Raw genomic sequence first — 26125 nt, 5'->3', positions numbered from 1 at the left:
AGAGTATAGAAAAGGTTTACCAGGATGTTGCTTGGTATGGAGGGTCTTAGCTATGAGGAGAGATTGGGTAAACTGGGGATGTTCACCCTGGAAAGACGAAGGATGAGGGGCGACCTAATAGAGGTGTATAAAATTAAGGGCATAGATAGGGTGAACAGTAGGAAGCTTTTTCCCAGGTCGGAGGTGACAAACACAAGGGGTCACAGGTTCAAGGTGATGGGGGCAAGGTTCAACACAGATGTCAGGGGAACATATTTTACACAGAGGGTGGTGGGGGCCTGGAATGCACTGCCAAGCAAGGTGATCGAGGTGGACACGCTGGGATCGTTTAAGACCTATCTAGATAGCCACATGAACAGACTGGGAATAGAGGGATACAAACGAATGGTCTAGTTGGGCACGTGAGCAGCGCAGGCTTGGAGGGCCGAAGGGCCTGTTCCTATGCTGTATTTCTCTTTGTTCTTTACTATTTAAGAATTCCCCAAATTGATGCTGCCCTTAATAAATCAAATCATTTTAAACATTCACTCCCTCCATCACTAGCACACAGTAGTGGAATTTTACAAGAAAGATTCTAAGTGCCCAGCTAGCGTGAAAATGGGAGAGTTGCAGATCCATTTTCTGGACACGCTTTTACTCCCAATCTTGTGTATATAGTGCATGAAAAAAGGGACTAGACTGTTTCTACCTACTACAGGCAGTGGGCGTGGCTTAATTCACCAACCAGCAGCAGATGAAACTATTGTGCATGTGCAATCTCTGTGGCTGCACATGCACAATTCCAACAGCAGAGGCCTGACAGAGAGAGAGAGAGAGAGAGAGCTGTCAGGCCTCTGCTGCTGCAGCCAGCCTGAACCAAGCCCGCTCCCCACCACCCACCCACAATTCTGGGGGATCGCGGCTGATCGCAAACCCCACACCACCCGAAAATATTGCCCCTGCCCAGACCGATCGTACCTACCTCCCCACTGATCGCAGTTACAGAGTGGCAGCGGGCCCCCCTCACTCCCCGATTGGGCTGCCCCTCCAGGCCCCACCCCTCCCAGTCTTGCCCCCGCCAGCTCTGCCCCTCTAGGCCCTGCCAGTGAGCACTACCAAAGTGCCAGGCTGGCAATGCCAAGGTAGGACACCAAGCACAGATGTGACTGGTAAGCAGGACTTGGAGCAAGTTGAAATACAGGCAGCAAAGTTTTGGATGAGTTGAATTTTGTGGAAGGTGGGAGACTGGCCTAGAGATAAGACATGGATGAGGCCTTCAACAGCAGATGAGCTGAGGCATGAGCAGTCAAGTGATGTTATGGAGGTAGAAGTAGGTAGTCCTGGTGATGGAGCAAACATGATTATTTTCTAATATTCAGTATTAAAATGAACAATAACCTTGTCCTCGAGACAATAAACATCCTGGTAACAGCCACTTGCCTCTACTGAGTTAAACACATGGTAAAAAATTAAACAAGGAATTTTGTTCTAAACACCTCAAAATTACTTTTCTTAAACAAAATTGTTCCAGTAGTTCGAGTAGCTCAAATATCTCAATGTTGAACTACAAATTAGATGGTTGTACGCTTGTATATCAGAGGCACCTGACAGTCAAACTAACGTGACTACAGACAGAAAACTTCAACATGTTTCATTATGAAAAACAAGTTCTAAACAAAATTTTGTAAATACTTAAAAAAAATAAGTCTTTCACTTAATTCCACCTGTTCTAATTACTCAGCTTATCCCAGGCGACCTGTCTGAATCTTATCACTTGATTAACTAATCTTACAGATGAGTCGCTGGCCGAGACAAAATGTAATATATATTTAGAAAGGGAAAAAAATGGAAAGGGAGTAGTTTCGGAGAGATTGGAAGAATAAGCCTGTAGCTTCGTTTTCTAATGTGAGTTTCTGTAAATAACGCTTACTCTGGCCTCTCATTGATGGTTCCCAGTTTTGCTAGTAGCCTAAACAGCCTTCCATTTTGCACCTCCTGTAAAACAGAAAACACAAACAAATTAAAACAGAATAGAATCAATGTACAGCAAAACCACATGTCTGTTCAAGATGCTGTCAAGATGCAACTCATGCTCCATTTCAGTTCCACCATTCGGCTCCATATTTTATTATAACATTTATTCAAACATGGTCAAAAGAGCTAAATTCCAACAGAGAGGCGGGAACAGATACCCTTGACAGCAAGAGTACAGCATTAAGGAGCTCGAGTAAAACTGAATCAACGGAAACAGGGCAAAAGTCTTCACTGGGGCCTGGGGGGGGGGGGGGAAAGAGACAGCATGGTGGGGGTCATGGGGCTGGCCATGCTTCCACAGAAAGTATTCCTGCTTTGTAGTTTCACCTGGTTGACACCTCAACCTGCTGCTGCTCCTGGCATACCTCCTGCCCTCTTTTAAATTATGGAAGGGTTTTGTAGGGTAAATGTAGAGAAGATGGTCCCATGCCAGGCTATAAATAGAAGATCCATCACCAATAAATTTAATACGGAATCCAGGAAAAACAGGCGGAATTCTCACAAAATTTCTAAGTGTTGAATTTGCAGGAAAACTGGAGTAATTCATGCTGGTTTTTTCAGGGGGAGTTCACACTAGAATCTCCCACACTCTGTGGGCCACCAGCGTGAATATCATTAGATTTCAGGGGCCGGGCCTATTCCTGCCCGAGAAGCTGAAACCAGCGGGCCTCTGCACATGCACAGTGGCCCCGAACTGTCAGCCTTCTGTTTGCTGGCCAGCTCAATCACTTTTGAGATTAAAGCCCCTGCACTGTGTCAACGGGTTGCCTCTGAAAAATATTCTCTTCATCCCAATCTTAAAATGAGCAGTCGCTTAATTTTAAATGGTGACCCCCTGGTTCTAGATTCTCCCACAAGAGGAAACATCTTTTCCACATTCACCCTGTCAAGACTCATCAAGATCTTATATGCTTCAATCGAGCCGTTTATTTTTCTGAACTCTAGCGGATACGAGCCTAGCACGTCCAACCTGTCCTCATAAAACAACGCACCCATTCCAGTTATTAGTGTCGTAGACCTTCCAGCCCAAGTCTCTAACCTGAACTTAAGTTTGGAGATTTTTGCAGAAGGTATTGGACAGCGCAAATCAATTCATTAGATGTTTAAATTTCCAGGGCAATTACAGTACATGTGTGCCCACAGGATTTCTATGGGATCCTGACATGCATCTGCCAATGATGTGTCCCATCTCCGATGGTCTGGAGATGAGAAGATTTGGGCCAAAACTTTATATAATTTCCTGATTGCATTGGTTTGCTTTGATATGGTATAAAGGAGGTAAAAAACAAAAATGTTTTGGTGGCCTTACTTGCAAACAGCAATAAATAACTTCATGCAAAAATAGTTACATTGTACATTTTCAAAGAAAATTCAACATTTCAGTCTGGTGCTTGCACCTTAATCTGTGTACATGTAAATTAGTTCCATTTTTTACCTTCATCAGATCATCTTCTATCACATCATTTCTCATCTGTGCAGCATCCAATTGCGTGTAAAAACGTGCACCAATCATCGGCATAATATCATTTACACTGCGTAGCCGGTTTTGGTCAGTCAGCAAATATCTAGATTTAAAATTCAAGAATAAATTAAGATTTTATACTTCAAACTAGTGCATGTCACATTCCTTAACAGCTTCTTCTCCATTTTCTTCTGCTTGCCGATAACTGTTCATTCTTTCTTAACGTTTTCCCACCAGCAATAAGTGTACTTGGTAAGGAAAAGTCTGGTCATCATGCTAAAATTTCATTTTGCAACTGGAAATGACTGTTTCCTTCGAGTACATTCCTTTTTCAGAATCAAATTTGCAAGCTTTGTGGTTATAGACATTAGTAAGACACTTGGAATACTGTGTACAGTTTTGGTCACCCTATTATAGAAAGGATATTATTAAACTAGAAAGAGTGCAGAAAACATTTACTAGGATGCTAACGGGATTTGATGGTTTCAGTTATAAGTAGAGGCTGGACAGACTGGGACTTTTTTCCCTGGAGCGTAGGAGGTTTTGGGGGGGGGGTGTCTATAAAATAATGAGGGGCATAGATAAGGCAGATAGTCAACATATGTTCCCAAAGGTAGGAGAGTCTGAAACTAGAGTGAATAGGTTTAAGGTGAGAGGGGAGAGATACAAAAAGAGTCCAGAGGAAGTTTTTTCACTCAGAGGATGGTGTGTCTGGAACGAGCCGCCAGAGGCAGTAGCGGAAGCAGATACAATTTTATCTTTTAAAAAGCATTTAGATAATTACATGGGTAAGATGGGTATAGAGGGATATAGGCCAAATGCAGGCAATTGGGACTAGCTTAGTGGTAAAAACTGTGCGGCATGAACAAGTTGGGCTGAAGGGTCTATTTCCATACTGTAAACTTTTATGACTCTATAATGTCTATATTCAGAGAAAATATTCCTGCATAATTCTTCAGTGTTTTGATCATTTTGAATCTGAATCATTTCCCCTGTTTCACATTTATTTCCAGTTTCAAAATTTCATTGTCTAAAGTCTAATGCCTACAGTTCCTTCCACGTTGTATTTAGCAACCAATTTACTCACTTTTCCAAAAACTAAGTATCACCTGGGATGGATTAAACACAAGGGGCGGAATTTTATGAGAAAAAGTTTAAGTGTCCAGCGAGCGTGATAATTGGAGACTGGCAAATCCGTTTTTTGAGGAGTCTTTACTCTGAATCTGATGCATTTAGTGCATGAAAAAATGGGCTAGACTGTTTCTAGCTACTACGGGCAGTAGGCAGGGCTCAACGCGCCAGCTGCCTTGCTCCAGCAGCAGAAGGAGCTATTGCGCATGTGTAGACCTCTGTGGTTGCACATGTGCAACTGCAACAGCAGAGGGTTGGCACAGAGAGAGCGAGCTGGCAGGCCCCTGCCGTTGCAGCCAACCTCAACTGAGCATCCCACCCCCCACATTCATGGGGGCCCACGATGGAATGCGTGCCCCATACCGCCAAAAATATCACCGGTGGGGCGAGCCGGTAAAATTGCGGCCAGTGTCTGTGTCAGGCTTTGTATTCAGATGGGGCCTCATCCAGGCGACTGTTTCATTTGAGCACTCTATTTTGCTAAGGTAGTTTGCAAACACTCCACTGGTTGATTCCTTCATGTTTTTTACTATGTGATGGTGTCTTAATAGTTCAGGTTGGAGAGAGTGGGGTGATTTTGTAGAGGTACGAATACTCTTGATGCCAGGATCTTAAATAATTTGTCATGCAGCTCTGGGTTGCACTATGTTCCATACTGTTACTAACTTTACTTGCTATCACTAGTTGCCTTAAAGCACCAATCTTCCTGCCTGCTTTTTGTCTCATTTTAAGTCCTTTTGTTCACTTTCACTGTTCTTGATGCTTGTCTAGCCATATCCTGCTGTAGTAGGATATGACCCCCCCACCCCAACTATACTGACTACCACCCACATCTCCTCACTTCTGGCTCTCAGGTCTTGTACAATAGCCATCCCATAGTGCCCGATATATTAATGGACCCATTTGCTGGTTCCATGGTCTCCTAATTCAGAACTGATTCCTCAGCACTAAGCCACGAATCTAGACATTTGGGCTGGAAATCTCCAGCCGTTCACGCCGGCGGGATTCTCCGGTCCCACCGGCAGTGCACCTCTACCCGTGGGTTTCCTGCCAGCGTGGGGTGATGTCAATGGGGATTCCCATTGACAGCAGTGGGATCAGAGAATAACTTGGGTAAATGAATAGATATCTGCCAAAGCCGAAGAAAACATTTGGGACAGATACAACTTTATTTGGTCATTTTTTTCTTTTCTTCCATTTAGTCTAAGGAACTGATACAACATTCAGATTGATTTTTATTATCGCTAAACTTCAGACAGGAGGCAAAAGGCATTAGCAAAACTGAATCATGGAGAAGTCAACTCATAAGATGGAGACCGAGTTAATTAATACTTGTACATTTTTAGATTTTTAAAGATTTAATGATTTAGTTCAGTTAATTGGCATCTTGTGTATTTCTTTTATCTAAAAAAAATGGAAAGATTGACAAAATACAAAGTTAGTTGAGCACCAAAAAGAAAAATATTGAAACAGTACAAGAAATTGCTTTTCCAGAAATCCATGGTCACTTATGATTTAGAGAAAAGAAAGACTTGCATCTACATACGACCTTTCACAAGCATCTTCCAGCCATCTCAAAGCACTTTACAGCCAATTAAGTACTTTTTGAAGTGTAGTCACTGTTGCAATGTAGGAGTTACATTTAACTGAATCCAGTGATGTATAGAATCCATTTTATATGTGGATGAAGTTTAACCTACATATACAGAATAGGAATACTCTCCATCTTGTATTTCTTTTGGAGGAGGAGGGGCAGGAAGAAAAGTGAAACATATTCACTTGCATTCCCAATCAGGTGCTTCACCCAAGCTCTGATGACATAAAAACTTAATTTGAAACTTTTTACATGCTTGGCTAGTACTAAAATGTGGCCACATGAAACTAACCAAACAGGAGAACTCATACCTGCATCTTAACTGGCCAAATATATACTAAAATCAACTGCCGTCATAAACCAGGAAGTGAAGTCGTCAGGGGAAAAGATGTTTGAAAAATTGAAATCAGCCTCCAGAACATGTATGGTAAATTCTTCCAAAAAGAACAAGAACTGATAAGGTGCAATGAGAGTTTCAAACCTTCAAAAACCCAACAAAAATGACGGGTGGAGTAATAATGAAAACAAACTCCAAGACAAAATGGGGCGTAAGAAAAACAAACTTTGTCTTTAATTTTGGGTACATGAGTGAAAATTTAAGTTAAATTAGTCTTAGGGCTAGGAAGTGGGAGCCCTTGCAAAATGGCAGAGGAAGACATCACTAGAGGGTGCACCCGTTTGTCGGGGTCTGCCTGCCTGGCCACAGCATGGTTTAAAAAAAACCTTGCCTACAATGGTGCCTCAATGTGGAGTTGCCCTCTTCCTCCTGTTCCTAAGGAATGGCCATCTCAATTGCTGCTGTTGCCGAGGTTACTGTACTGCCAGCCCTTTGAGTGAGCCACCAGCTCTGGAAGATGGGCCATCATTCTCAACTGGAGAGTAGTCCAAGGTTGCCACTGGTAAAATTCTGTCCAGGTAACCACCTGCATGGACTTGGATCCTGCTCTCACTCCCAGTGGCAGGAATACCTGCCCTCTAATAAAATTCTGGCCATAGGGTCAGCAGAACTGGTGTGAAATTTAATTTGGGAAATATTGCAGATTCTCCAGTGGGAATGCAGTAAAAGAGATTATCTCAATTTTGAAATGTATTTTTGTTCCAATGAACTACATTTCTCTGAAATCTGAAGACCATTTGTCACCTTCTTTTGTTAAAGAAAGGAGCCAATAAAAGAGCTGTGTAGAGTCTCTTCCATGTCCTCATAACATCCCTAAACACTTCACAGTCAATAAAGTACTTTTGAAATATTATTGCTGTAATGTGGGAAAGACAGCAGTCAACTTTGCATTGCAAGCTTCCACAAACAGCAATGTATTAATGGCCAGCTAATCTGAGTTTGTCATGTTGATTGAAAGATTAATGTTGGCCTTGACACTGAGGATAACTCCCATGCTCATCTTCAAAATAATGGCCATTGGATTTTTTTTACATTCACTTGAGACTAGAGATGGAGCCTTGATTTAATGTCATCCCAAAAAAACAACACCTCTGACACTGCAACACTCTCCTTATCGGACCGAAGTGTCAACCCAGACTTGTGTGCGCAGTCTCAGGAGTGAGCCTTATTAACCCACGTGCTTCTGACTCAAGAGTTCTACCGACTGAGCCATGGCTGACAGGTGCTAACACAGGAAGAAAACATGCTGTTGGCAGAACATATAACCGCAGCTTAGAATATTTCAATCAAAATAGAAACGTACACTAATTAAGGAACAGCTTTGCAAAATAACTTACAGAATTAGGTTTTTAAGATCTGAAGAATAATTGAGGGACACCAGCTCCATAGCCTTTTGTAAATTCTCTCGCTGGATTCCTGCCACAGAGTTGCAAGCTAAGGCCAAAACCACTTTTCCTAGAGAGATCAGATCGGCTTGCTGGTGCAAGAAAACACAAATTGGGAATTGAAATTACATCATGATGATCAGTATCAGGTTCACTACAAAAACATTGGTTTATGTGTCCATGCTTGCTGCTTTGTTTAAAACACTTTTTTAATACAAAACCTCACATGGGTTTTCATCTGCATGTATGAAGTTTAAATTATTTCTTTAGTCATGGACCAACTGATTTGGGAGCTGCTTCTTTCTGCATTCAAACTTGCTGCTCGCAACAGGGTCTACCTCCTGCTAAATAACCACGAACACATGGTTAATGCAAGGATAATTAAGTTGTAACTGAATATGGAAAAGATTCTCTTGCACATTGTTCCCATTCTGGACTACTATCGCTACATCAGCTTGCAAGAATGCATATCAGATTCACATCCAAAAGGAATGTCCTCATTGCGAAGCAACATACAAACCAGGGCACTAAACATCATATATAATCAATGGTTGCTTTCTAAACAAAAATGAATGGGGCATGCCTCATTATTTGGACAAAGCAAAAATAAAATGGATGCTGGGAATCTGAAATAACAGAAAATGTTGGAAATACTCAGCATGTCTGGCAGTATTTTCAGTATCTCCTGCCCTCGTTAATAGGAATTGCTCTTACGCATTTAGGGTTTTTCAAAAAAGTTAACATTTAAAGTCTTTTGTAAATTTTTATCCACAAACTGCTGGAAGTGCAAGCCAACAAGTGTTTAGTGAGCGAAACGGCAAATGGGCCCTAGGTGAAAAATGGATAAAATGTGGTGAATTAGAATGATAAATTCAATGCCAAATCATGCAAAGAGATATGGGGGGGGGGGGGGCAACACAACTTGATTAACGACGACCACACTGCGTGCTTCAGTGCAACATTTGGGTTTCTGTCCAAGTTTAATTGCCAATTTGTAAATGCAGTGACTTCATGAAAATAAAAGAAAGGTTAATTGCAAGATGCCATTTTCACAGCAGCGCAGTGCAAATTGGCAGCAACTGTTGGCTATTTGCAATTCACAGGATACCTTTTCCTTGCTACATGTTGCTGGCCCATATGCACATTAATAATGGCTTACGTTGTTCAGACGCCACCACGTATGATATATAACACCAGGTCTTGCACTTATTGTGCTTCAACCAAGCCTCAGAACGTCAGTAAAATATTGGAAACGAGGCGGCTGGATGATCAAGTGGCTCAGCACTACGAGCTTGTACCTTTTAACTGCTCAATGGCTGAAACCATTATATACTTACTTAATATAACAACATTCCTGCTGGCAGAGATGGTATTTTTTATCTGTTTCGGTTGGTTTTGAACTCAAGTAAACTCAATAAAAGCAAGGCACGGTGGTGCAGTGGTTAGCACTGCTGCCTCACAGTGCCAGGATCCCAGGTTCAATTCCTGCCTTCGGTCACTGTCTGTGTGGAGTTTGCACTTTCTGTGTCTGCATGGGTTTCCTCCGAGATGTGGGTCAGGTCAGCATTTATTACCTGGTCCCAATAGCTCTTGAGAAGGGGATGAGGCTCTAATCAGCGTATTCCCCATAGTGCTTTTAGATAGAGTGCCCCTGGATATTTACCCAGTAGTGAAGGAAAAGCAATATAAGTTCCAAATTAGAATGGTGTCTGACTTAAAGGGAAACTTGCAGCTGGCAGTGTTCCCTTGCACCTGCTGCTCTTGTCTGTCTAGACAGTGAATGCAGTGTATTTGGGAGGTGTTGTCAAGGCTCATAACCTTTGATCTTTCAGTGTGATAAATCCTTTGTTGATATATGTGCAGTGAATTGAACTGGCCTTCTGTGATGGTAGAGACTTGAAGAGGCAGAGATGGATCATTCACTGGCACGGTGGCACAGTGGTTAGCACTGCTGCCTCACAGTTCCAGGGACCCGGGTTCAATTCCGGCCTTGAGTGACTGTCTGTGTCGAGATCGCACATTCTCCCCGTGTCTGCAAGGGTTTCCTCCGGGTATTCCGATTTCCTCCCACAGTCCAAAGATGTGCAGTATAGGTGGATTGGCCATGCTAAATTGCCTCTTAGGGTCCCAAGGTGTCTAGGTTAGGGGGATCAGTGGGATAAATGCGTGGGGTTTCGGGGTCGGGGTAAGATGCTCTGTTGGAGTCGGTGCAGACTTGATGGGCTGAATGGCTTCCTTCTGCATTGTAGGGATTCTATGATTACTGGATTTGGCAGATCTGCAAAGTTTTGATTTACTGGATTTGGGGTTGCTTTAATATGTCTCAAGCATTTTGCTTTTGCTGTTTAGCATGCATTATTGTAACTTATTAGTATGACACCTCATCTTTAGGTTTTACTGGTGCTGCTGCTCAATGCTCTTCTACATTTCTAACTGACAAAAGTTAATCCCTGGCTTGATGGCAATGTGAGAGTGGGGTATATGCTGATTACAGACTGCAATTAAATGCATTTTTTCCACTGTTGATTAAAAGGACTTGCCCATGCAGTGCCAAAATTCAGCTTGCTACTATTGGTCATTATTCTTCCTGTTAATGAAATTTCAAACAACCAAAATATATTAAATTTCAATTTGTTAGTTTATTATATGTAGGCTTCTCTTTCATTTTTGCTGATTCCAGTAAGTTTGTTTTAAAAGTATGTTTCACTGATAGAGCATTCTAGACTGACATTTCAGAAAAGGATTGAAAAGAGCAGAACTTGAGCTTCTGTCAGCTCCTGGTTTGTGACCCAAATGAGCCAACATTCAGCACGCCTTGAATATGCTTCATCAGTTGCATAAAATGCAAACAAATTCTTGTACACCAATGCTTTTGCAGGTGTCTGGGCAAATTAAGAGTTTGCACTTGTAATAACATATGACATAGGACAGTTGTTTTCCAAACTCTGGCTCTTACTTTGTTTTAAAAAGATCAAAAAATTAATCAAATTACTATATAGCTCTGTTGCTTTTTATCTTTTAAAGCCCAGATATTCTAAGATCTCCAACAGTAGATACAATCCTTCCTGCTAACTAATAAAGCTCACAAAGGCGAAGGCAGGAACTATGGATGAGTAGTAACAGCCGCATTTGGAACTTATGGAGACCAGATGGAATAATTGTGTCTGCAAATAACACAACATTTAGGAATCATGTCAAAGTGATTTAAATACCCTAGAGGTGGTGGAAGTTGGTTACATACGAGAAAGAATGGAAGTAAGCAATAAAAGAGCAGCAATGGAGGGCAGGGTGAAAATGTATTAAATTCTTTAGAAAAATTGAGAACAAAAAGGTAAAGTGCAGGTGCAACCCAATAAACAAAGCCACAGGGAACGTCTCAGTTTGATCATTTTCAGTGTTGTGTGATAGACAGAAACTGGATCATGCAATGAACTTTGGAGAGATGCACAAAGTTGGGAAGCAATTAAAAATTCAAAGAACTTAATGGAGAAAAAGAGGTTACAAATGTGAAAAAAATTACAGAAAACAGACAGACTGAGCAACAGGGAACTGCTGCAGATTTGAAGTGCTGCGGTACAATACTTGCGAGCTAACATGAAAGCCAGGAATGGTAGCTAGATGATTCAGAGTTACTTGGGCAGGAATTTTGAAACAAGAGGAAAATGTCATCATTTGAAGAAGGAGGGGGAACTGGGTGAGGTACAGTTAAGTGAAATGTTTTAATGGCTAAAATGATTGGGTGATGGTAGACAAGGTCAAGATTGCGAGAGAAAGGAAGCAGCTACATGGATGGGCTTGAGCTTAGAGACCGTAACTTCTTTGCAGATCAATCATAGGACTGCCACTCTGAGAAAAATTACTTATGCTAACTTCCTTCTGTGCCTGTCTTGCCTGACCTTCCTACTCAGGCCAGGCGAGATCCAGGCAGTGCAGTAGTCCTTGAGGCCCAGCATCAAAGTCCAGCTCTGTTGGATTGAAGAAAAACATGCCCCTTTTTTATGGCACTAGCTGCTGTAACCCCGATAAATTTAAAGTTCCCATTGAAGTGCTGAAGATTGGGGGAGGGGGTTTGGTTGGAGGAGTGTCTGGCCATGTTGCAAATGGGAGATGGGGATGGTTTGGGTCTGGCTACCGATTTTGAATAACGTTCGAGTCCATTTTAAAAACTGTACTCACCTGATACTGAGGCATCATTCCCAATGGATTATTTTGACTACTGTCAAATGTTAAGACATCAAAAATTCCAACACAATTGACACGTAACCTTGAAAAAACAAAAATGTGAAAGCAGAAACAATTTCATGAAAAATACAATTTTTCATGGCTTGAGACTTGTATTGAAACCTGAACTTGAAGGTTAACCCACTCAACTTTTGTCTTGTTGAAAGTAATCTGTAAAGTACTAATTTGAAAGAATACCAAAATACGACATACTAGACCAAGGTTTTGTTGATTTAAAGCGAATATGCTGTGGAATGAATCACAGTCATTTAAGTAATTGGCAAGTTGAGAGCTAGAATTTGGAATATAGTTCAAGATTAAAATATACAAAAGTCTGAAGAAAATAGAAAGAATAAACCCAAAATTTGTGCAACTCAAAGATAAAAATCGCTGAATGAAATAAAGAAAGTTTTACAGAGGATAAGATAGATTGGGGTTAAATGCTGATGTCTAAGGGTAGCTTACAATGTTCAAATGAGTGAAGGCCCCCAAGTTTCTTGGTATTTTCTATGAAGGTGACTTTTTTAAAAACAATATTGTCCTGAAATTGTCAAAACTAATTGGCGAATAAAATTTACATTTTATGCAACCCCTTTGAGTTTTATTTAATAAAGTCAAACCATAAATCTGTTTTAAACTAACAAGATGTTACAGAAAGAATTCTATATTGTATTACTACTGGATTCATTTTTGTGTTACTTCATAAATGTAAGCAGAGTACAAAAAGAATAATTTACAGGTCAATAAATTAATAGAAATTTACTGCCAATGTAGCAAATATTTAAGCAAATCTGAACATTTGAAAAAGTATGAAAATTCTAAACAAACAATTGTCTATCAAGTATCATTTCAGAGTTTTACCTGGTTTTACCAGTTATAAGAATCTTGGTTGGATCCATGGCACGACAGGCCAGTCCTGCAGTATGAATGGTCCGCAATGCTGAGCTCAGTTGGACGATATAGGCCCAAATTAGTGATTCTGGCAGTAATCCTGCGTGTTGGCGAGGCAGAGGTCCATCATGCTGGCCTAGAACAAACAAGAGTATCCATTAGTATTTTAACTATTAAATAGTAGAGATAACATGAAAAGTCAGGAAAACGTCTTTCATGTGAGAAGCTGGAGGTCAGGATTTTTATGCAGTGAACTGAGGGATAGCAAGTCCTTAAAGAACAAAGAAGAACAAAGAAAATTACAGCACAGGCTGTAAAGGATCCTGAACTTTTGAATGGATAGCCACTTAAGAGATTTTCTCAAACAGCACTATGAATGTACCTGCAGCAGGTGGACTGCAGCAAGGGTAATTAGGTATGGGAAACAACTACTGGCCTTGCCAGTGATGCCCACATCCCATGAAAATTAAACTGAACCTTTGGATTAAGCTAGCAGGCCAATAAAGTACCAAATCCTACAATAAATGGAATTCTGCTCCATATATCCATCTTGAAACAGAAATCATTATAGCAGCTCCAACTACAAACAGAAACTTAAAAGAATGAACTATGAAAAACTGAGCAAAAGTAGCACATTGTTAATAGTGAAGTGGCAAAACATTGAAGTAGAATAAAGAGCATCACTATTCAAAATGGAAATCTATACTTATGTGTTTTTTGCATTTCCTTTTCAGGTGGTGGTTAAGACAGCTACAATGTTAGCTTTATGCAGGTGCTCTAAATGAGAATCAGCTTGAAACTGAAGCAACATATTGGTCATTTGTTAAACTAGGAGAAAATTTGCTACCACATCCCTGACAAATAAAATTCATGGACGAGGACACCAGATGGCTTCATAAGATAAGACACTTTTACTGCCCACAGTGTCTGGACCCGAGGAACATGTGACTAAACCACTTAACCACAAGACGGAATTCTCAACTGTCAACTACATCTTCTGGTAAAACAAAGTAACGGGTATCATGGAACTAAATTTACCTTGCAGATTTAATTCCCTGTTTGTAGTTTTGTTTCTATTTCCTTGTGGCTTACTCACATTTCTTTTTGCAATGGTGAGCAGTGACATTACCACAGGAGTTTGCACAATGGTTAGAAGTTTCTTGGTAAAGTAATTTCCCTGGACTCATGACACTTTGGGTACAATAGATTCCACACATCTGTACCATCCTTCTTGCAACAATTCTCAGCTCATTTAAAAATGCACACAAAGCTGATACAACTGCAAAAATTTCCATAAATCAGAGTTTCTAAATATGCAAAACATTTTTCTTGAAGAGTCAAGTCAATGTGGAAACCAATTACCAAACTTGAGAGCTTCCAAATTAAAATCCTGAGAAATCCACAACGAGATTTTCTTTGGCTGCTATGGAATACACATTTATTCCCTCCCATTGCCTGTGAACATACTTCACTTACCTAAACCCAGAAAGCTTAGCCACAAGCTAGGATAAAATGCTGCAAGAGTGAGCCTGATAAAACAATGTAACTTACCATCACATAGCAAACTTTTCAATGTTTTTCCAGGTCGGTTGCTTATTTATTTATTTCCAGGAAATTATTGAAAGATAATTATTTTACCACCTAAGATTTAGACAACCCGATCAAGTACCTCTACCGCATCCCTCCTTTCCACTAACCTACCTGGTCAAATGTCCTTCAACACTACTCTGTCCCTGAACTCGCATCTTCCTTTAGTTTCTCTCCTATCTTCCTTCTGAGCTTATCTTGGTCACGAGACACATGTCCTGTTCCTTCTATCCCATTCTCAATAAAATGCTGATCCCCAACTTTTCCTTCTGACCCCATGTTAGCCGATATCCAAAACAGTTCGCTTTTCAAATGTCTCTCTCTTCTTTAAATCTGTCATTATTGCCCCTCTGCTCAAAATAACAAATGCTTGACCACACTATCCTTGCAAATGGATACTCTATTTCTAACCATCTTTCCTCTCCAAAGTCCTTGAATACGTTGTCACCTCCCAAATCTCTTTCCATTTCTCCCAGAACTCCACATGTGAATCCTTCCAAACAGGTTGTAGCCACTGAAATGATCTTATCTAAATCACAAGTTACATTCTATATTAATGTGACAAAGGTTATGTTCCCATCCTTTTGGACCTGTAAGTAGCTTCTGACACAGTCTACTACACCATCCCTCTCCAACACTTTTCTACTGTCATCCAGCTTCCATTCTTCTCTATCTAACTGAGCCAAGTATTCACTTACAATGGCTTCTCTTCTTGCTCCTGCAACATTTCCCCTGGTGTCTGCCAAGGATCTCTCTCTAGTCCCCTCCTATTTCTCAGCTACAAGCTGCCACTTGTCAACATCACTCAAAGGTATAGCATTAGTCTTCACATGTGTGCTGATGATACCCAGCTCTCCCTCACCATTATTTCTCTTAACTCCTCCACTGTTGCTAAATTATCAAACTGCTTATTGGACATCCAGTACTGGCTGAGCAGAAATTTCCTCCAATTAAATAGTGGGAAGCCTGAGGCAATTGTTTTCAGTCACAGTTCCAAACTCCATTCCCCAGTTACTGACTCCATGGTTTGCATTTTATAGCGATGGGGGGAACAGATTGCTTGACAGTCTCCTGAAGGTCAGTCAGCCAGAAGCTGACACGACCAGAACAAGCCCATCCCACAGCCATACCACACTGGGAAGGGCTAAATTGTTGAGCCTGGGACCTCAGCCCCACAATGAGGGGAAGCCCCATACTCAGGAGTAGTTGCCCATCAGATTGGCCAGCAGCGCCAGAGCTCAGTCGTGGGTACTACCAAGGCTGCAGGAAAGACAAGATCATGGCTGTCCGAGTGAGGCAACTCTTGGAGGCTTAGAGCTTGGGGGAACCAGACAGCCCAGAGAGAGGGAGTCTGAGTTTTGGACAGCATGTGGCACATAAGGAAGGGGGAGGTGATATCTTACAGGGGTGCCCCTGATGATTGCAGGGTACCTCCGAATGAGAAGCCACCCATTCCCACCCTTTCCTATCTAGGCCTTAAAAAACAACCTGCCCACACCAGCCGTATTTTGGCAAGGGCAGTGTGTTATTCAGGTCAAATGCTGAAGTCATCTTTATATATTTATTTACATATGGTAGGCGATCTTCCAATTCAGGCGCTCACTAACCTAGCAAATATGGTCAGTTCCGTGGTGAGCTAGCCACCTGACTTACTTTACATGCCTCCCACTGAAAACATGTCTGGTGTCGACACTTAATACCCAACCCCATCTCTTTCCCTGGCAAATTTGTGTTTAAGTCACTCAGTTCACAATCTTGGTGTCACATTTGATCCCAAGATGAACTTTCGAACTCATATATAATGAATCGCTAAGACTGCCTATTTCCACCTCCGTAACATTGCCTGACTTCATCCCCATCTCAGCTCATCTGCTGCTGAAGCCCTCCTCCATGTTTTTGTTACCTCTAGACTCAACTATTCAAATGCACTCCTGGCTTGTCTTCCACATTCTAGAGATCATCAAAAACTCTACTGCCTGTATCTGCACTCACAACCAGTCCTATTCTCCTATTATCCCTTTGCTTGCAGACCTATACTGGCCTCCAGTCATGTAATGCCTTGATGTTAAAATTCTAGTGCTTGCTTTCAAGTCCCTTTATAGTCTCGCCCCTATCCATTTCTGTAATCTCCTCCATCCATTAACCCTCCAAGATATCTGCATTCCTTTAATCCTGGCCTCTCATGTATCCCCAATTTTAATTTTTCGACCACTATTAGCCATGCCTTCAGTTGTCAATGTCCAAGTTCTGGAATATCCTCTCTACATACCTCCACCTTTATCTCTCTATTTCTCTCTTTAAGACACTCCTTAAAATTTAACTATTTGATCAAGTTTTTGACATAATAAGTCTATATGCAACTCAGTGTCATATTTTGTTTTACAATACTCCTATGAGGCATCTTGGGACATTGCATTACGTTATAGGCAATATACAAATAGAAGCTGTTATTATAGGTGCTAACACAGAAATATTTTGACATAAAAGGTATTCCTGCTTACCCCATTTTCTTTTTGTGAAATAGGCGTCAGCACCGGGATCATTGAAATGCCTGTTCATCATCGTCTCTGCACCAGCATGGAAGTCATAAGCAAATACAAGTGCTGTGGACAAATCAATCAATAAAATCTACATCAAAATTGAACCTGTAGTTCATTACAGCTCTCATGCAAAACTATCCTGTTGCATTCCTTTAGCTCATAGAGACCTTGTTTGTTGGCAAACACCACGAGGAAATGAGGTAAAAGAAGCCTCAGAAACAAAAGCGATCCTACATGCTTCATTGATTTGACACACAATATGGTAAATGTAGAAACCTGGAAAGAACATTTATTTTGCTTACTGATGGAGAGCAGTCCCAGTATGCCAGCTCACAAAAAAATAAACGGAGTATTTAGGCCATCATCTTTGAAGATTAAAAGCCTGTATATGACTGCCCCTTTCAAATCATCCATCACAAATACTCTTCCAGTCTTACTTGTGCCTCTCTATACAGCTGAGCCAGCCATGGTGCCATGGACACAGCTCTGGTTACACTCCCCACATGCACCACACCACTCATCAGTATTCAGAACCGAATACTGGTCGCAAGCTGGGATGCACTCAGGGGCTCCCGCACTATCTGCCTGTTTCTACTTGATTGTCTGGTGGTCACCCATTCTCTCTCTCTGGCATATTCTTAAGCTGTGGGGTGGCCATATCTATAAATGTGGGATCTATGAAGCTCTCATCCCATGGATGCATCACAGTGATGCCTGCTGCTTAAGTTCTGAAACCTGGAGCTCAACTTCTGCAACTAACATTTCCAGCACAAATAGTTATCCAGGACACAGAAGCATCCTGGAGTTCCCACATAGCACATGATGTACACTCTCAAGGGTGGAGCAACCCTGCCATCACTCTTTCAGTTAATAAACTTGCCAGTATCAATAGAACTTACTACTGCTAATAAACCTTGGTCAATACTAATAAGCGTTACTAATACTGATAAACCTTAAAGTCTCATTTTAAAAAAGGCAAGATACACCATGTTATTCTCTAGTTTAAATAAAACAAATAGGAAATACTCACCAGTCAATAACCTACCTGCTTTCCTGTGATTTTACACCTTGATTTTTCTTTCTGGTTACAAGTGGTGGCAGATAGCTGTTTATATCTCCTGGTCTTGTTCTTTCCTGCTGCTTGCTGATCCTGGTCCTCAAATACTCTTTTCCTCAGGATGAGCTGGCACACTGAAGGACATGACAAATTTCATCATCTGCATCCACTTCCATCAAGAGGCTCCAAAGATACAGAAAAGGTCCACGTTTTTCAGGATCTTGTGATAGATCTTAATCAACAGGCAGTGTTTTGCTATGGGGGTTGATTGTCAGAGGTCCTTAGTTCTCCAAGTGTTTAGTAAAGGTCCAATTTTCATAGACTTGAGAAAGAGTCACAAAGAAATGGAGCTGTTTCTGAGTAAGCACACACACAAATATCATTGGCGTATTGAAGTTTATGACTGAGGTTGCAGTGGTTTTGGATTGTAGGAGGAAAGGTTGAACAGTTTCCCATCTATTCTGTAGATTATCTCCACACCAGTGGGTAATTTGCTAGAAGTGAGGTTCAGTATTGCAACAAGGGAAACGGAGAAGATGTGTTACAATTACCCCATTGTTTGAACCAAGTTTTCACTGAGACAAAGTTTATGGTGGTTATGTTGAAGATCACGGCTTGCAGGTCATCTTAGAGCTGGCTGAGGATTGTGACAAAGGCATTTGCAAGGTCGAAAGACAGTGTACAGCACGTGCACTATTCCATGCACTATTCTTCAATTTGTCACACAGAGATGATCAAGTCTGTGGTGCCTCTTGATTGGTGAAAACCATACTGCAATTCTAGGAGGAGTTTCTTGGCTACTGGAAGGAGGCATTTGAGGAGGATCCTTGCAATTATCTTCTTTGTGGCAGACAGCAGGGAGACTCCTCTATAGTTACTGCAAACAAACTTATCTCCCTTCTCAAATATTGGTACAATCAGTGTCCCCGAGATACCCTGGCATCCATGCTTCTTCCCAGTGAATGCTAAGAGGCTGTGGAACCATGCCAGACGTGTATCTCTGTCTTCTTTCAGAATTTCAGCGAGGATTCCAGGGCATTTTTTATTTTGCAGCTGTCAAATTTATTTTTCAACTTCGCTCCAGATCAGGGTAGTGTCGAGACTGAGCCTGACATGGTTTTGACGAATGGAATTAAGGATAACAGAAGTTCTTCAAACTTTTCTCTCCATCGAGCACTGGCCATCTCCTTGATGAGCTCCCCTCCATGCTGGACTTTCAATGGGGTGGGCCCTCGAGTCCATGTGTCGTTTTGACAGCACTAAAGAAAGTGTGCATGTTGTTGGTGTCTGAGAATTGTTGGATCTCTCATGCTCTTTCTACCCATTTGCTCTTTAGGTCGTGAGTTTTAGGTTGACCACTGCCTTCAGCCACCTGTAGGACTACTGATTTCCTCTTGAGCTTAGGTGAAGTTTCCAATCAATTATAGTTTTGCGTTTATGCATGAATAGGTCCTGTATCCCTTTTCATTAAACAGTCACAATGTTTCCTGTTAGAAACCAAAGGCCTTCTCTACCTGCTCTGTAAAGGATCTTCCTGAAATTTGGAAGGTGCCGTGTATTTGACTTCAATCACGTAAATGCTTACTCCAGCTTTGAACTTAAGTCAGTTCAGCATGGAGGCTAAGTATTATTGCAATTACAATTGTATAAGGACGCCAGTGGCCCAATTAATAAGTTCCATTAACAGCAATAAATTATTTCCTGAAGTAGTACAAAAGCAAAAAACTGCAGATGCTGGAAATCTGAAATAGACAGAAAATGCTGGAAATACCAGTAAATCAGACAACATCTATAGAGATAAAAGCAAAGTTAACGTTTTGGCTGTATAACCTGCCATCCGGTCTGACGAAACCAACAGACTTGAAACCTGAACACTCTCTCCACAGATACTGCGTGATGTGAATATTTCTAGCATTGCTTGTTATTATTTTTTGACACGAAGCTGATAGTGTGTCTCTTGGAAAAACTGGAACGTGATGTTTGCTTGCATGCAGAATTAAAGAGCTTTCCCTACTCAGGATTTTCTACCGATGAATCAAATACCCTACAGTAGCCTTTCATACAGTGTTGAACATTGAAAATTATCCAACATCAGTACCCCATGTAATGATCATGGGATCTGGTTACTGGAAACAGTCAGAACTATTTTAGTAGATACAGAAGCTGGATGTTGCCATTGATGACTATGAATTGACTTGAAGATCTAATGGAGGTAAAACAGATATTTCATTTTTGAGCTATAAAAATGTAAAAAAAAAAGCCAATGAAATTATGACAGCGACCTCCAAAAATAATCTTCACAATGATAATAATTCCTCAAACCCAACATTTTTAAAAGCTATTTGGTGAGTAGTCCAACAGATACAACATGTGAAACTGCAGCTTACAATGAGAAAAAAAAGCCAAATCACTAAGTCAAGCTAGCTTTCACAGTAGCTAACCTTTAAAATGCATGACCATGTAGGTTCTCATTTAGCCAAATACTTATTATGTTGAAAGAACAATATACTCTGGAGCTAAAATTCATTATGCTATTGTGAGAATATTAATATGGGATGCTTGCTAGAGAAACACACAGAAATCACGGAGAAAGCTTGATTAAATTTGTTACCCACGATATTATATCACAGAATTATGGCACAGGAGGCAGCCATTTGGCCCATCATGTCTTCACCAACTCTCCAAATGAATATCATGACTTAGTGCCATTCCCCTGCCTTTTCCCAGCACCACTGCATATTGTTTCTATCCAAGTAATCATCTAATTCCCTCCGGAATGCCTCAATTGAATCCATCTCCACCACACTTCCAGGCAGCGCAATTCAGACCTGAACCACTCATGTGAAAAAGTTTTTCTCACATCACAGTTGCTCTTTTTTGCAAATCACTTTAAATCTGTGCCCTCTCATTCTTCATCCTTTTTACGAGCAGGAACAGTTTCTCCCTATCTACTATGGTCAGCACCCTCATGATTTTGAGCATCTCTATCAAATCTCTTCAGTTTTCTTCTCTCCAAGGAAAACAATCCCAACCTCTCCAATCAATCCTCATATCCCAAAGATGTGTGGGTTAGGTGGATTGGCCATGGTAAATTGTCCCTTAGTGTCAGGAGAATTAGTAGGGTAAATATGTGGGATTACAGGGATAGGGTTTGGGCGAGATGCTCAGTCAGACTCAGTGCAGACTCGAAGGGCCGAATGGCCTCCTTCTGCACTATAGGGATTCTATGATGCCGCATTAAACTTCATCTGTCAACTATCTGCCCACGCCACTAACTTGTCTATGTCCTTTTGGAGTTCTACACTGTTGTCTTCACAGTTTACAATAGTTGCAAATTTTGTGTCATCCGCAAACTTTGAAATTGTCCCCTGCACACTGATCATTAATGTATATCAGGAAAAGCAAGGGTCCCAATACTGACCCCTAGGGAAGACCACTAAAACTCTTTGTCCAGCTTGAAAAATATCTATTGACCACTACTCTTGGCTTCCTATTATTCAGCCAACTGTGTATCCATGTTGTTACTGTCCCTTTTATTCCATGAGATACAACTTTTTGTTGTGTGGCAACATAATTAATGTCTTCTGAAAGTCTATGTACACCACATTCAACATCATTACCCTCATCAACCCTTTCTGTTACCTACTCAAAAAAACCCAGCAAGTTAGATAAACATGATTTCCCCTTTAGAAATCCATGCTGGCTCTTCCGAATCAATACACATTTTTCCATTTGACTACTAATTTTGTCCCGAATGATTGTTTCTAGAAGCTTGCTCACCACTGATGTTAAACTGGCTGGCCTGTAATGGCTGGGGCTATCCTTACAACCTTTTTTTAAACAAGGATGCAACATTTGCAATTCTTTAGTAGTCTGGCATATGGTCGTAGTTTTATCATTATATGACTGTGCTTTTATCATTATGCAAGAGGGAAAGATCATGAAAGCCACACAGTAATTTTTATAAACGCTTGGCCTTGGATTAATTTACCAAAGGATAAATAAAGGGGCCAGTATGAACAGTTGGTTCAAGGGTGTGCTTAATAACATGGGTTCAAACTCCATATCAGTTGAGGTAGTTCTTGGAGCCTGCTTCTTCCCCATGCCCCTTGTGATGTTATGGCATTGGTTCAGCTCTTTCAAAATGTTAAGCTCAGTAACTTTTCCCAGCTCATTTCTCCACCATTCATAACCTCCTGTAGTTCTTTCCTCCCTGCTGCACGAGAATACAATTGTTGTTTAATCCTCCACCCTTTGAATCTGCCAAATCATACAACTCTTGCAACTGAGTAGGTGGTGGCCATCTTTCAGATGAAGGATTGCCACTATATTTTAATCAATAAGTACATGCAATGCATTTGCTTTGTCCTTTTGGCTTATGAGGACATATCTATACAAAAAGTTCAATAAGGATAAAAATGGAAACTCATTCTGCAGATAACCTGCAGAAGGGTTATGTTGTACATGTACACCACAAAAATTGAGCTCTGAATAACATCTGTAAAACCAGTAATATCAAATTGGCTAATTGGAAAAATGCCCCAAAATACTGCTGAGACTTTCAACCTTCTGCTAGAAAATATACACTATGCTACTTACGCTGGTTGTTATAGAGGGAATAAAAAACACTACTCACAGTGTTCTCCAAATGCTTTGGTGGTGAATACTTCTCTAAGTGTTACTGTATTTGAATGTTGTATCTTCTTCCACATGTCCACTAAGACCATACACTTAGTATTTACAAGACGGAAACCTGGAAAAGTACCCAAAGTACAGTTAAAATTGTATTATTTTATCTCTAGGATCTGGTCCAGTATACAGTTGATTGAAAGGGTTCATGTGTTCATGGGTTCACATGAAAGTAAGGAGGTGTGGGATAGAGGGAAAGTTGGCCGATTGGATAGGTAACTGGCTGTCTGATCGAAGACAGAGGGTGGTGGTGGATGGAAAATTTTCGGACTGGAGGCAGGTTGCTAGCGGAGTGCCGCAGGGATCGGTGCTTGGTCCTCTGCTCTTTGTGATTTTTATTAATGACTTAGAGGAGGGGGCTGAAGGGTGGATCAGTAAATTTGCTGATGACACCAAGATTGGTGGAGTAGTGGATGAGGTGGAGGGGTGTTGTAGGCTGCAAAGAGACATAGATAGGATGCAAAGCTGGGCTGAAAAATGGCAAATGGAGTTTAACCCTGATAAATGTGAGGTGATTCATTTCGGTAGGACTAATTTAAATGTGGATTACAGGGTCAAAGGTAGGGTTCTGAAGACTGTGGAGGAACAGAGAGATCTTGGGGTCCATATCCACAGATCTCTAAAGGTTGCCACTCAAGTGGATAGAGCTGTGAAGAAGGCATATAGTGTGTTAGCTTTTATTAACAGGGGGTTGGAGTTTAAGAGCCGTGGGGTTATGCTGCAACTGTACAGGACCTTGGTGAGACCGCATTTGGAATATTGCGTGCAGTTCTGGTCACCTCACTATAAGAAGGATGTGGAAGCGCTGGAAAGAGTGCAGAGGAGATTTACCAGGATGCTGCCTGGTTTGGAGTGTCGGTCTTATGAGGAAAGGTTGAGGGAGCTGGGGCTGTTCTCTCTGGAGCGGAGGAGATTGAGGGGAGACTTAATAGAGGTTTATAAAATGATGAAGGGGATAGATCGAGTGAACGTTCAAAGACTATTTCCTCGGGTGGATGGAGCTATTATGAGGGGGCATAACTATAGGGTTCATGGTGGGAGATATAGGAAGGATATCAGAGGTAGGTTCTTCACGCAGAGAGTGGTTGGGGTGTGGAATGGACTGCCTGCAGTGATAGTGGAGTCAGACACTTTAGGAACATTTAAGCGGTTATTGGATAGGCACATGGAGCACACCAGGATGGTAGGGAGTGGGATAGCTTGATCTTGGTTTCAGATGAAGGTCGGCACAACATCGTGGGCCGAAGGGCCTGTTCTGTGCTGTACTGTTCTATGTTCTATGTGAAATTTGTATAGTTTGAACTTACTTCTTTGTGCACAGAATGGCTGTGTTGCTCAGACTATTAGAACAGTTATGGTCAATGAAAAAATGCACTATTGTAGTAAAGAATGGGCTTCTGATATCATTGCAATGTATTAAAGTTTCAAATTTGTATTTACCTAACTACAGAGTACAAAGTGATGACACTGGGTTCCCAAAGTTAAAAATGATCCACTTCACATTACCTGTATCTTTGGCCTTGAGCATAAGAAAAAAAAATCTACAATACATAATTACTTAAAGCAACCTTAACAGAACACTGACAAGCAGCTAATATAGGATGACTGCAAGTCTGAATTTCCTTACCATGTATCCTGCGAAGACAGTATGGGAGGTCGTCTTTGCTACTGATCGCTTTATAACAGGATGTAATGAAACCAAAATTACTTGTTTTTTGTAGCCGATTAGCTGGTGGAGGCTCCAAAGGAAAAAGACTGTGGTAGTTGTCTACCTCTGTTGGAAACCCTATAGCAGATAATCCATGCTTTATTATAATAAGCAGAAAACAAGACATGGCATACAAAATGGAACACAGACTTTCTCCCCTTTCCCATTAAGTAGATTAACATATACGAATCACATACAAGATTCCTAGCAAATCCATTTCAAAAAGCTTTACATTATTGCTAACTAGACTGATTAACAGCTACTCCTTAAACAGACAAAATTAAACTCCTCGAAAGACTCAGATTAGTTAACTCAATAAGTACCTGGGCCTTATAGACCAGGAGGTTCCCCGATTAGATTCTTGAACTGTACTGAATTAGATAATCCCAGCCAAATATAAATAGAGTACAAATGGGTTGCGATCACTAGGTGCAGAAGGAACAAAACCCTGGGCCAGAAAGGGTAAAAAAGCTGCCATTGTTCCCACTTGCAAATGCTAAATAGTGATTCCTGATGGAGAAACGTATACATCAAGATTAAGAAGGAAAGGATCAGACTAAGGAATACCCAGTATGTATGAAGCAGCACCTCCGCAAAAGAATCAACACTTTCAGAAACAGGGGAGGTTGAAATGGTCAGAAAAAAGGGGTAAAGCAAATAAAAAGGATTACATAGCTCAATAAATGAAAGTAGTATTGTACATCTCAGGAGAAAATACATTTGATAGTGCAATTTAACAAAAAACGTGAAACATTAACCAACCTTGGAGTCAGAAGAAATAGGAAAACATATAACTTTATATAAAGCAAATCAGCTGACTGCTTATTGTATTCATAATTTCACGACTTATTTTAGTTTCAACATGTGGTATAAGGTAATTCCAAGTCTTTTCTAAGCTGATTTATATGGTAAGTCATCAAAAATTTCTATATAAAAATATACTTAAAGTATACAACGATGTGCGGGTTAGGTTGATTGGCCATGCTAAAATTGCCCATTCGTGTCCTGAGATGCGTAGGTTAGAGGGGTTAGCGGGAATATATGTAGAGATATGGGGGTAGGGCCTGGGTGGGATTGTGGTCAGTGCAGACTCGATGGGCCAAATGGCCTCTTTCTGCACTGTAGGGTTTCTATGATTCTATACCACTTTACAACACAATATTGAGCTAAAGTAAATGATCAATTAGTAATTAAATTGGTTCCACTGTGGGGGGGAAATCACTACTTTCAGATAGTACTACAGAGCAAAGGAAATCACTCGCCTGATGACCCTTAGAAGTCTGTAACATGGTATCTAGCAATAAGTGGTGCAAATCCACCTTATAGGCTATTGCTCAATGCACCTTCAGTTTAAAGTTTTTTTAAAGTTTATTTATCAGTGTCACAAGTAGGCTTACATTAACACGGCAATGAAGTTACTGTGAAAATCCCCTAGTCGCCACACTCTGGC

The 26125-nt window shown here is 41.0% G+C and overlaps 1 protein-coding gene across 1 annotated transcript in view; it reads right to left on the bottom strand.

Moving 5' to 3' along the window:
* pan3 (poly(A) specific ribonuclease subunit PAN3) overlaps positions 1-26125 on the bottom strand; it is a 157396-nt gene that overhangs the window by 9211 nt on the left and 122060 nt on the right. Inside the window, exons 9-16 of the mRNA XM_078222194.1 lie at positions 24595-24753; positions 22915-23031; positions 17183-17284; positions 13065-13230; positions 12159-12246; positions 7935-8074; positions 3449-3578; positions 1910-1974 (exon numbers count right to left, since the gene is read on the bottom strand). Of these exons, the coding sequence (XP_078078320.1) occupies positions 1910-1974; positions 3449-3578; positions 7935-8074; positions 12159-12246; positions 13065-13230; positions 17183-17284; positions 22915-23031; positions 24595-24753 (967 nt within the window). The remainder of the gene's footprint in view (positions 1-1909; positions 1975-3448; positions 3579-7934; positions 8075-12158; positions 12247-13064; positions 13231-17182; positions 17285-22914; positions 23032-24594; positions 24754-26125) is intronic.

This window comes from Mustelus asterias, chromosome 10 (genome assembly GCF_964213995.1).
Source record: "Mustelus asterias chromosome 10, sMusAst1.hap1.1, whole genome shotgun sequence".
Taxonomy (NCBI): domain Eukaryota; kingdom Metazoa; phylum Chordata; class Chondrichthyes; order Carcharhiniformes; family Triakidae; genus Mustelus; species Mustelus asterias.
This window is presented reverse-complemented; position numbering and strand designations above follow the sequence as displayed.